At 40.7% G+C, this 13183-nt stretch overlaps 1 protein-coding gene across 1 annotated transcript in view; it reads right to left on the minus strand.

The window, feature by feature from the left end:
* Positions 1-13183, minus strand: part of PDCD4 (programmed cell death 4) — a 29608-nt gene that overhangs the window by 7213 nt on the left and 9212 nt on the right. Inside the window, exons 3-11 of the mRNA XM_072129593.1 lie at positions 10734-11012; positions 9852-9946; positions 9358-9471; positions 6097-6318; positions 3637-3734; positions 2788-2902; positions 2033-2140; positions 1849-1959; positions 1612-1751 (exon numbers count right to left, since the gene is read on the minus strand). Coding sequence (XP_071985694.1) covers positions 1612-1751; positions 1849-1959; positions 2033-2140; positions 2788-2902; positions 3637-3734; positions 6097-6318; positions 9358-9471; positions 9852-9946; positions 10734-11012 — 1282 coding nt within the window. The remainder of the gene's footprint in view (positions 1-1611; positions 1752-1848; positions 1960-2032; positions 2141-2787; positions 2903-3636; positions 3735-6096; positions 6319-9357; positions 9472-9851; positions 9947-10733; positions 11013-13183) is intronic.

Genomic DNA, 13183 nt, shown 5'->3' on the forward strand with positions numbered 1-13183 from the left:
AAAATTTTTATTTATTTTTTTTTATTTGTCCACGTAATGCCACTATGCACTTCATAGTGACGGTATTTAATATTCCCTGCCGTGTACTGGGAAGCGGGAAAAAAAATTCCAAATGCAGTGAAAATGGTGAAAAGAAAACGCATTTGCAACGTTTTCTTGTGGGCTTGGATTTTACAGCTTTCACTGTACACCACAAATTACATGTCTACTTTATTCTTTGGGTCGGTACGATTACAGGTTTTATAATGTTTTCATACATTTACAAAAATAAAAAAAAATATTTTTGTACAGGAGGTTTTGATTTTGGCATCTTTTCATACTTTGGTGTATAGAGCTGTGGGTGGTGCAATTTTTTGAGACTTTTGATGGCGTTTTCACTGCTATCATTTTTTGCACTGTGCGACCTTTTGATCACTTTTAATTGATTTTTTTTCAACAGTGAAAAAAGTTACTATATTTTGATAGATCGGGCATTTGCGAACACAAAAATCATAAACACAGTTATTTCCATTAATATTTATATCAGTTCTAGGGAAAGGGGGGGGTGATTTGAACTTTTATTTTTTTTTTTTATTATAAAAGTTTTTTTAAACTTTTTTTTTTTAATGTTTACTTTTTCCATTTTTCAGACTCCCTAGGGTACTTTAACCCTAAGTTGTCTGATCGATCCCATCATATACTGCCACAGAAAGGCAGTATATGGGGATTTTCCTCCTCATTCATTACAATGTGCAATTAGGCTGTCATGTCAACGGATCGCTGCTCCTCGATGACGTCGCGCATGGGCACCGCCATCTTTTTGAAGCAGCCGGCAGCAGTGCTAGCACTGATCGCCGGTGTTACCTGTAAGCCTTTGCTGCAATATGCAGCCCTCTCCATGTGTCGGGAAGGGGTTAAGAGGGCCATGCTGGGATATTTCATGCCTAATGTTGTTCTGCTTGACATTTCATTGATTAGGGGAAGTCAGCTGTTAGACATTTTATTTAAGAGTAGTTATTTCCCACTGCATTTGAGTCAACAAGTTTTCACAGTTTTTAGCGGTAAAATTATGGGCCTTCACTTTTACTTGGATTGGCTAATACTCAAGTATATATGGTACATGATCTATATCCAGGTCTTTTTTATACATGACCATTGTAACTAGTTGGCACCACGGAAAACTTGAGAGGTTGCACAGAATCCTCATGGGGTTCATGAGGCGTCACCTCCAAACAATAAAAACGGTGCTCAAAAGGTAAATGCAAAAAGTAAATGTGTATTATGGTGCAGAAAATCAGCTGCATAAAATGTTATTATAGGGAACCAGATTTTAAAAATCTCCTGCAGATTTTGTCCATGTAGCAATATTAATCATCAGTATGTCAATTTTCTGTTGCAGATCTGGAATTTTATGGTTGAACTAAGCTTCAAATCTAAGATGCAGATTTTGAGGTTGTTTCTCCAGATTATGTGCACATTCTAGTTAGGAGCCTGGTATAGACTGAGCATTGGGGTCGGCCAGCTACAGTTTACACCTCACTTTTGTACCAGTAGATTTTGTTCTATGTGGTCACCATTATTTTAGATGGCATGTAGTGATGTATGGAGGGATGTCGTAAGTTATGTAGTCACCTGGATGGACATTGGTCCCTTATTTGTTTGGAAATTATTCCAGCTTTGAAGCAGTCCTCCACAAAACGTTCCAGAACCGAATATGCATGTGGCACATCCAAGTTAATATCGGGAATTTCTTGGAAAATTCTATCGTAGCCCTATCAAACGAGAAGGACAATAAAGAAAACCATATTAAGAAACAAACACAAATAAGCACGGCAGTGTCACTCTTCCACCAACAGAGGGCAGTCTTACCCTTTTCATTTGGTCCAAAGTGATGACTGCCGACTTCCACAGGCATTCTAACAGATTCAGCATCATCTTGTAAGTGGTATCCCCACTTGCTTCCAGGACCATCAGTATGGCCTGTGTATAGGCAGATATTAATAAATACCACATTGTAATGCAGATGAATATACATATTAGACAACCAACTTACCTCATATACGAGCTCGTGGTGGAAGTGAGGGACTTCCAGCTCCTGAAGACAGCGCTCTGCTTCAGACACATCCCCAGATAATATGTATTCTTTTAGCAGCATGTCAATCTGAAGGGGAGAACACACTACAATGACAGGGACCAGATAATGTCACCAAGATTCACTTATACAAGACCAAGCAAAATGCATAGTCCCTTAGAGGATGAATGGAATGGCTGCACATGTAGAACTAAACATTCTTCTTTTGGTCATTAGGAGCCCTCATTCCCATGATCAGTGGGGGTTCAAGTGCTTGAAACTCTGAAGATTTAACATTTTCCCATACCCTGGTGATAGTGTTTTCTTTTTGAATCTTGACAGCTGTGCATTCTCGTCGGGAAACGCACAGGGACGGGTAAGTAAATGTGCCCCAGTGTCTCTAAGGACTAGCATTTGCTATGGCTCCCCCTACCTAGTCACCTAAGAGGGGCTTCTAGAAATCCATGTACATGCTCGCATGACTTCATTCAGGTTAAAAAAAATGGATATGCCACACTAACCAGCCACATGAAAGCATCACAAGAATGTTGCATCTTTTCATGCAGAATCCGTTTTTACAGATGAATGTTCAGATGGAGATGCTCTGTAAAAGTAAACTGCACCACATCTGTTCATGCCCTGGTCTTAAATAGCAATCATTAAAGCCAAGCTTCCTGAGCCGCTATACTGAGCACATAGATGGACAACCAATTCATTTACAGTTTCATCAAATCTACCTCTTTCACCAGTTTCTTCACTGGCTGCTGGCCGCCTCCTGTTCCCCAGACACTGTCAATTTTCCTTCCAACTCTAGTCATGCTTAGGAGAACCGCTGCTCGTTTTAAGGCTTCTCTGTAGAACAAAGGAATTAGAGCAAAATCAGCAAAAAAACATGTGAAAAGTCAAATATTCAGAAGATTTCATTTCCTAACCAGAAAAGGTGGGGCATAAACACATAATTTGTATGATGTTATGCTGGATTTTGGGAATTTGCAGAGATTGCAAATTACAAAATCCACCTGGGGATAGGTGGAAGTGGTCACACTAAAAACTTGCTTTTAGATTTCCAATTTTAAAAACTTTATAGCGCCATTTAGTTTTCAAAATTATTTATTAAAAAAACAGAAGTTTCCATTTTGTTTTTTACAACAAGTTATTTTTGCCTGGTTACAATACAGGATGTAACTCAGGATCAGTATAAGGATAAGTATATCCGTATAGCACAAGTCATGTATGCAAACAGTGACTGCACCAGCAGCAGAATAGTGAGGGTAGCTCTGGACTACAATACAGGATGTAATTTAGGATTCATACAGGTTAAAGGGGTTGGTCCACTGGATAGGGAGGGACATTCAGTTATTGCTATATGTACGCCCTCTTCATGATAACCATGGATCTAGGAGTGCTTAGCGTAATGATTGCACAGCCCCCTCCATCTGCTAAAAGCCAGCACGACAATGTCACATTCATAACTGCAGCATAAATAGCCATTCAAAAAAAAACAAAAAAACAGCTCAACTATGCACAATATTTCATCATTTTACAGTTGCATTCCTAGCCTTGAGGTCACAACATGCATTACATACCGAGCTTGGTCGCAGTCCACTGAGCCTTTATAGGCGTCTATGTAGCTCTTGTTCAGGATCCCATCCCCAACTGCTCTAGCGATAAACTGTCCCACCAGCTGCAGAGAAAAAGAAGAATTATTACTTACATAAACAAACACACACACTCACACAAGTAATTAGACACGTGAAAAGAGGCCATTACCACCCAAGAATTTCATAAAGATACTGGGCCTGCACTTCCCTGCACACATGGCACTTTGAACCCGTTTTCGGTCAGTTTTTAAGCAGCCTGTCCAAAAACGCATGCGTTTTTTTACCAGTTTTAATTCAGATAATTGGTAAAACCTGTCAAAACCGGATGCATTTTCAAAAAACGCATGCGGTTTTAAACGGACTCCTTAAAAACTGACCAAAAACGGGTTCAAAACACCATGTGTGGCATCACCCTTAGGGTGAAGACACACATGGCGTTTTTTGGGCCGTTTTTACTAAGTGCGTTTTCAGATCGTTAAAAACGCATGCGTTAAAAACGCACCCGGTTTTTAAAAACGCATGCGTTTTTTAACGCATGCGTTTTTAACGATCTGAAAACGCACTTAGTAAAAACGGCCCAAAAACGCCATGTGTGTCTTCACCCTTAGACAACCAGACAAATGGAACCTAGCAGTGTTATCTGGTCTCCATGGCAGATGATTGGCAATGGCTGAGGTAAGCCTGTACCTTTATGCTACAGTTTACAACACCTGATGATGCCTATTGCCTATGCTGGGGGATCAAAGGGCAGCAGTGTTGCTGTGCAATAACACAGGACTATGGTATAAATGCACTAGTATGTGGTCACCAGTGTCAAACATCCAGTATCCTCACCAGAGACGAGTGATATCATTGCTGCGACATATGAATATAAAACTAAAGTACAAAACTGAAAGGACAGAAGAGGTGAATCTGAAATTCTATGTTATTATAAAACCAGCCCTGCTGCTGGTCACAAGTTATTTCATCCCGGAAAACCCCTTTAAAAAGTACCTATTATGTGAGAGACCTTAAGGTTTCTGTTTCTCTTCTACTACAATGGCATCTCTTATATTGCGACCTATACAAATCACAGAGGGCTCACCAATATCACAGTGACTACACTCAATGGTGCTGGGGGGAGGGGTTGGTCCATTTCTCCACTTGGAATTCTTGTTTAGTTCGGAGGTGATGGTCAAAGCTGCTTCTGATCAGACACAAAACAGATCCTTCTTGTCATTTGCCTAGTGTAGCTTACTCGATAGGGAGCTATAGACATCAGCTAATCCAGCGGTCCCAAAACATGAAACACCCAGTCCCGGGCAGTGGCCAAAACTGTGTGAACCTTTTCCTGCACCCCTCTGCCGGGAAGCTGCAGGTAGAGGACAACGCAAGGGGAAGTATAGAACGTATTACTTTTAATGGGTCTGCCTGGACATTTTATTAATGAGAGGGGCTGCAGTGGACATTTTATTAATGGAGGCATGGATTTTCGGCACACACAATTTTTTTCCCCCCAGGGACCAAGCTAAAGGCGGTTACCCAACCTAGGTCCCTGTAAAAAAAACAGTTACCCACAATTTTGGGTGCAGCCGGCCCCTGGATACAAAAAGTTTAGGGACCATGGAGCTAATCCTATGAGCCAAGCCTGACATCTCATAGAAGTAAATCGAGCAGACTAGTTATCCAAATGGTGAGACACCTCACCATCAGACATTTAATCCCCTTTCCTGTGGATATAAGATATATGTCTCAAGGAAAACCCCCTTTATAAAAGGCTGCATTCACACTTTCCGCTAACACATGCATTTTCAAATGCATCAGAGCAGCGGAGATTTGCGTAATTACATTGCGTTTACAAAACTCATGCAATGTTAACGCATGCATTTGTTAGGGTTTTGTAATTAGGCAAATCTCCTTTTCTCAGCTGTTGTGATGCGTTTGAAAACGCATGCATTAACGCAAACAAAAAGCAACGTGTGAATGCCCCCTAAATTATTAAAGGGCATCTACCACCAAGATCAATTATTGTAAACCAAGTACACTCACATACTGGTGTGTGCCACCTATGGCAGGATCTGTTCTTATTTAAGCTTCATATGCCCTTGTTTTTTAAGGAAACAAAATGTTTAAAATTATGCAAATTGGTCTGAGAGGCTCCATTATCACCTATGGTGCCCACAGCCCCTCAGGGTCATTTGAATAACTAATGCCTTTAAAAAAAAAAAAAAAAAAAAAAAAAAAAAACACAGGGAATAAAAGATTCTAAAGATGCTAAAAGAAGAGCAGATCCTGCCAGAATGTCAGTGTGCTTGGTTTACAATCCTTGATCCTAGTGGTAGATGTCCTTTAATGATTTGCAGGGAGATCTTTAGAACATTTTCTAGGAAGAGTTATTTGTTATAGACAATCTACTGGAACAGTGCATATCATGAATCCATAAAGAACTGCAATGTGTACACAAACCTGCGGTGCCCTAGGTGTGTCCAGAGCTAGTTCGGGCAGCTCTTCCAACAGTTTGTCAAAGGAAATTTCCACGTCTTGTGTGCTCAGCACAGTCCCACACAGATCATGAAGCAGCTTTGATGTCAACTCTCGGTGACTGGCTTTGCCTTCCAGTGCAATAGACACAGCCAACATGGGAAGGCCACGCTTCATCTCCCCAAGATTTAGGTCCTTCAACATTTCCTGCAAGAAGATGTAAAAGGGAATAGTGTCAAAACATATAAAATATGGCCTTATAGCACAAATATGGCAGAACATGGCCCAATAGCACTTTTACATGAAAGAGTGTTCAGAAATGTAAAACAAAAAGTACAAGGTTATGAATGAGGTTAGTGGGAATCCGACTGGTGGAAACCCCACTAAGAACGGAGATTTCTGATCAGAATGAAGCACCAGGGAAAGGAAGTACGCTGCCGCGCCAGTCTCGCTTTTTAAGTTAAACTTTGCAAGGTAAAGGAAGTGTTTTTGGCAAAAAAAATAAAATAATAATAATAATAATAATAATAATAATAATAATAATAATAGAAAGGTAGAAGACCCTAATAGGGTTCATTCCTATTATACTTACCGTGGGACCTGCGGGCAATGTGACCCCCTGTAACATCCTGTATTCGCTGGCTTCCGGGAGCCATTAAAGTCCATATTCCCCCCTCTGCCAAAAGCATTCTCATAGCTGCATAGCCCAATCACTTACATGGTAACACAAACAGGACAAGCATAATATAGGTGTTCATATAAGGGTGTTATATATTATCTGTTATTAGTTTGCTAAACATCATTAGTAAATTAATGCAAAGAGATGGTCCTTATATTAATTGGCCTGTGGGTAATTATATTTTATGTAATGGGATTTACAAATACTAGGGGGTTGGAGAGAAGAAGAAGAAGAAGAAAAAACAAAACAAAAAACACCTGTAACCATTCAGATATTTGCTTTGTAAACAGATCAGGTTGGATTGTTAAATATGTAGGATTTCCCTCTGCTGGTCCTGATCACTTTCTCATTCCAAGTGTCCCTGTGTGAAAAGCGCAGCTGGCAAAGAGGCAGGACACATCAGTACAGAGAAAGTAATGTCATGTGGAATGCAAGGTTACACCCCGCCAGGAATTGTTCATTTTCTGATAAGACGCCTTTCCTCTTCTTCATGGAACCTGCTTCTTCCACCACAACAGTTTCTATGAGAGCTTTCCTGAAGAATCACCAGGTAATTGCATCAAGCCATGGAGAAAAATCACAACTTAAAGTGGCAATTCCATCTTGTAAAGTGATTGTGTGTCATCAGCGGCACATAACAGAGGGGATCCAACGCCTGTGGCCTCCTCTGACCCTTATAATGAAGGGGCATACTGTATATACTTGAGTATAAGCCGTCCCAAGTAGAAGCAATGGTAACCTCATTTTACCACAAAAAAACTGGGAAAATGTATTGATTCAAGTATAAGCCTAGGATGGGAAATGCAGCCGCTACTCTAACAAAATGTCCATTAGTCTCCCCTCATCAATAAAGTGTCCACAGCAGTGTGCCCCCTTAGTGTAAAGTCATAAAAAATCCCATAAATTAAAAAATAAAGTTAGTATAAGCCATGTAAGGCTCATCTTACACTCAAGTATGATTTAAGATCACCAAATTGATGACATATCCCAGAAATACAATACAAAATAGGGATCTGAATATGAACTTTCATATAACTGAATTATCTTGTAGTAACTGTAAAGAGGGACTTTAAAGAAGATCGGTCACCAGATTTTGACCACCTTGACTATTAATACTTGCCGATAAAGGGTTACAAGTCCTCCTCATATCACCCAAAATTAGCTGCCAGTGGGGTACTGTACCTCAAGTTTTTCTGATATGCCAATTAGCTTGTGTGCTTTAGAAATGTTTTTCCAATGAAAGCACCACGCTTGTTGATCACATCTTTCAGCTGTCTGCATTCATACAAATACTGGTAAATATCAAACTTCAAGGATAGCGCAGGTTTTGGAAAACCCATAAACCGTTTACTGCAGAGCAGCCTAGAAACATATGGAATGCTTGTAAATTGTCCATTGTCTCCTCCAGAATTTGCTGCCCCTGCGTTGTGGCTCTGTGATGTTTTTATAAATGTCATATAACCTTCATGCTTAGTACTTGCAATGTAAGAAGAATCGGGAGAGTAAACAGTCTCTGCTCTGCAGTCCACAACAACAGATCTGACGTGTCCAACCTTTAGTTGGTTGGGGCAAACATTCACTGCCTATAAAGCAGTGTTTGCTTGTCTAGGCAACAGCTGTGTGGTGTTTTCCAAGGACTTTCCCTGCAGTAACCATTCATTTCTACCTTCATATGGAAGTTGCAGAAATAACCCGTGAAATACACTCCCACGGGTAATTAGAAGTGATATGTCTCAATGACAAAGTGTAATAATCAAGGCACAAATGGAGTTAAACATTTGTCAATCCAAGGTCAGACCCTTACCAACATGTCCAGAGGGCCAGTCTCCCCAATTAATCATGTGGATAGGAAAAGAAACTGTTCAATTTGGCACAAATCAAGCAGCATAGGTACGCGACTGAACTTTAAGCTCTTCCAGAGGTGCATTATGGGGTGCATAAAGAAGGCCAGGACCCAGCACTACATGATGGATTGCCAGAAGAAGTATTTACTGGACTATTGGAGATGCCTTGTTTTTGTTCTTGAAATAAAGGTTGTCATAGCGTCCACTTTTCCTTAGAATAGGTGATCAATATTTAAATACTTCTTAACAATTTTCGAAGAACAGATGCTCAATAACAGATTACAAAGGGTCTGGAGCCAGTTGTTTGAAACTGTTGTGATGAACCACTGGCCTGTGTTGGCTCATCCATTGCTCACATGGAGCATTTGCAGCTTCGTCCATTTCAGTCATTATACAATGTTTGGCGCTATGCTTGGTGTGCGCGAAATAGATCACTATGCTCATACGCACGCTGCCGTTTCTTAAAACGGATTCGTACCAGTTGTCAGACCCCCGCCAATTCCTAGGAATCTGTAATCAATATTTACATCAGAGAATGCCCCTTATACTACAGAAGCACAGGACACCACACAGCTTTCCCAAAATAACCACAAAAGGGCCAGATATAAATATTATCCTAACAGAAACTGATTCTTCAAGATCTCTCAGTCCTGGTATAGTTCACAAGCACAAAGAAAGCCATTGACTGCAGTAATAACCGTAGCCAAAGTGAGATAAACCTACTGCAACTTCATTGGTGTCCCCATGTTGAAAATACTCCTGCACAATTGGTGTGACAGACTTTTCAAATGCCTCTTCATCCAGAGGAAGAACCGTCGTCTCGTAAACACAATTCTCCTGTAAAAATTCACACAAGGGGAAAAGATGCACAGTCAGCAAGTACGCTCATGAAAACAATACAGAAATCTGCCTTTTCTCTTAGACTGCTGAACTATTAAACATGAAATAATACAAAGCTCAATCCCTTCCCCACGTCCCCTGGCAGAGGGATCAGCAATGCACACAACTATGTGTGAAAACAACGTTACATGCTGCGATCAGGAGACCGCCAACAAAGACAACAACCCAGTCAACGTGACATCCAGCTTTCACATAACAAAGTACATGGTCATTTTAACTTTAAATGGCAGGAGAGGAGCAATTTGTGGTGAAACCCCCTTCCACTGACGGATGACAATCTACAAGTGGAGAGAGCAGATGAGAGAAACTGCACTTACTTGATCCTCATCATAATTTGGGTCCTTGATGTCAACTTCTTCTTCATCATAAATTTGACCAGGAGTTCCCCATACTCCCTTTCCACCTGCTCCACCTAAATAAACCAACAACAAGACGACATTTACTCGTTGTAAAACTCAGAAGCACGTTATCAGTATCCTCCTGTGATCAGACACTTGCACCTTATCCTGTGCATTGAAGAAAGGTTAAGTTTGCGACCCCTTTCTCTAGGAGATTGCCTGACATAGGAAATCTACCATCAAAATCCATCATGATAAACCAGGGACACTTAGGCATGGATCCTGGCACTGTGACTGTGGTAATCTTCTTATATTTGTCTATTATATGCCTCCTACAATAATGCTAATGAGCCAGAAGAGCTCTGGGGGACATTACCAGCTTCACAGGCTATTACACGGTTTTACCCTCCCTTGTGCCTGATGTAATCTCACTGCAGCAAAGGACGTTTCAACACATGGTGGGAGGGGGAAGTGCTCCTGCAGTTTAATAGCCTGTGAATCTGCAGCCCGCTCCCGAGCCCTTCAGGGTCACTCGCATAATGAGTTGATTTTAAAAGGAAGGAGGCCATGGATAACAAAAATAAGAAACTTACTCATAGATCCAAGAACCGTGACTGTAGTAAGTGTCCCTGGTTTATCATGATGGATTTTGATGGTAGATTTCCTTTAATAGAGTGGCAGTAGGAAAACTTAAACTGCCATCGCATCAAACGAGGGAATGGGTCCACCATTCAGCATACTATCCACTTTCTCAAGAAAAGACGATACGTCTACTAGAGGAAATCTCTAATTAAAATGTTATTTTTGGATATCTCAGAGGGAAGAATTGTAAAACCCGTTATCCCAAACCTCACTGCTCACCTTTCTTTGGAAGTCCTCGTCCTTTGCCAGTCCTGGATTTTCTATCCATTAGCTTGGTTTTTGGACTGGTAGGTTGTAACCCTCTGCCATTTTCACCATTATCACTAACAGAGTCTCCCCGTCCAGAGTCCCGGGAGGAGTTTTTGCGCAGTCTTCTTTTGGCTTTGGCATGAAGTCTGGCCTCATTTAACGAAGATACCGGCAGGTTTCCATTCAGTTCTGTCCTAACTTGCTCTATTTCACGCTGATCTATATCCCCGTAAAATAGGGAGTCATTGTCTAGGGTGCACAAAGAAACACAAAGAACAGCTGTAAAGGAATGACCCATTTAAGAAGATATATTGTGTGCAAGAATAGGTTGATGGAAAACCAAGTGTCATTCTAATACGTCATGTCACGTTACTATAGCAGTTTTCATCTGATGAATTCACAAATTCCACGAAGATGGAGAAAAAAATAAAAAAGCATTCACATATCCATGAAGGGTTATTCCAGATTTAGCAAAATAAAAACTCTTTATATAAATGAATAAGTTCAGATTTTTACAGTATTATTGTATTCACTTTTTCCATGTGGCTGTAGAGATCTCTGCTAAACTGTAACATGGGATAGAAAAGTATGTCTGGGTCAAATTCTGCATGTTAGGCTTCCTTATGTATTAATCTGTAAATTTTAGTGACGTCCATGGCATGTTGCTTCTTTTTTCTGTAAGCGGAAAATACACCCGGTGGCCTCCAATTAAAGCCAATCTGTATAAATATCTGCTTTGTGAATAAAGCACAATGGTACTATTATGCATAAGAAGAGAGAACTTTTGATCACTAGTATATATCATGGCTGTAGAGAAACCATTAAAGGAAATCAACCAGTAGGAGAAAATAAACACTGAAAATACTCACCTACACTCCTCTTCATCTAAATTTTCAGTAGTCTTGACATGCTGGGATCACCACGAAAATAGACTAAAAAAAGCAGCCAGGAGCACAGGACGCAATGTCCTGTGATCCGGGCTGCTAATTATGCATGACTCTCGCACCTCCTTCTCCCATACTGGCAGAGGGAGGAGATGGCGTCATGCAGGGGGCATGCATAATTAGCAGCCCGGAGCGGCTGACATCGCGCCCCCAGGCTCCAGCCTGCTAATTAGAAAAAAGTCTCTTTTCTAGGTAATCCCGGCATGTCAAGACTAGCAAAGACAAGCGCCAAGATCAAGAAGAGCATAGGCAAGTATTTTCAGTTTTTATTTTTTCTTACTGGTTGATTTCCTTTAATGTTTGTGCACACAGCACATCAATGAATAAGACACCTGCATAGTATTCCCTACCCTTAATCCACCACTGCTGTCTGCTCCAAGATCAGCAATAAACCTATCAAAGGTACAATACGAGTTATATACTGATAGGGGGTTGGCTCACATTCTGCAATGTACTGGAGCCAGTAGGTTTCCTAGTATAAACTGCAAGGTAGATTACAGCCATTATAAAAGATGCACAAAGTTATGTCGCAAACATTGTGCAATAACATGCACTTGTAGGTCCTAAACCACAAGTCAGAGGAGGAGGAATATAACCAAGGAGACAGATAAGGAACTGCAGTAGCTGTGAAGTAGCTTAATAAACAAGGTGGATGACATTTGCACAGAGGAGCAAGTGATCCAAAACAGGAAGATATACACACACACACTCTGCGCTGGGATCAGTGCTCCTAAAATATGTGTAGAAAAATAAGGCCATTAGGCTTCCTAAAAGTCATGCTTGATAGTTTGGGGGCTGCCTTACAAAGTTGCAAAAGAGGTGCGGTTTTCCCTTCTCCCATCCTGGAAAACTTATTTGCATATTTCCCAGAATTCCCTAGTGGAGCATCAATGGCTATAAGCATCCACATGCCTACAAGTTGGCCTTAACTAGCAAATCTCTATCTAGGGAGCCTCCAACCCCTACCATTGTTCAGTGTATGGTGTGTATTGTGGCTTGGGTCTGCTTATGGGAATACCTGGGTGTTTGGCCAGGGCCAGGTTTACCCAGTTTTGTTCTTACCATATCATTATCCAGCACTCGCACTTTATTTGTATGTACTTATGTATCATGTCTTATTGATTGGAAGTATTGGTTAGCTTTGGCAGGTGGCATTTCATGGTTTCTATTCTTGTATGCAGGTATTCATGCATTGGATGTATACATATCGTGCATTTTATTGCCTACCCTAGCTACACACATACACATATCCATTTTCATTCAGGGAATTTAACACCTTGTTATTTAAATCATTTCTATTTGTCCATACACTTGTGGTTAGGGGTGGTGGATGGAGTAGGGTCATGCACCCACTCTGTCCTGTGTCTTTTTGACATTTTTAATTGATATGCAGTTGTGCATCTCATTAATTGCTTAATAAAGATTGTATTGCATTATTGTTTGGTCCTCAGTAGCACACTTCTTTCTTCTTTAGTG

This window comes from Engystomops pustulosus, chromosome 11 (genome assembly GCF_040894005.1).
Source record: "Engystomops pustulosus chromosome 11, aEngPut4.maternal, whole genome shotgun sequence".
Taxonomy (NCBI): domain Eukaryota; kingdom Metazoa; phylum Chordata; class Amphibia; order Anura; family Leptodactylidae; genus Engystomops; species Engystomops pustulosus.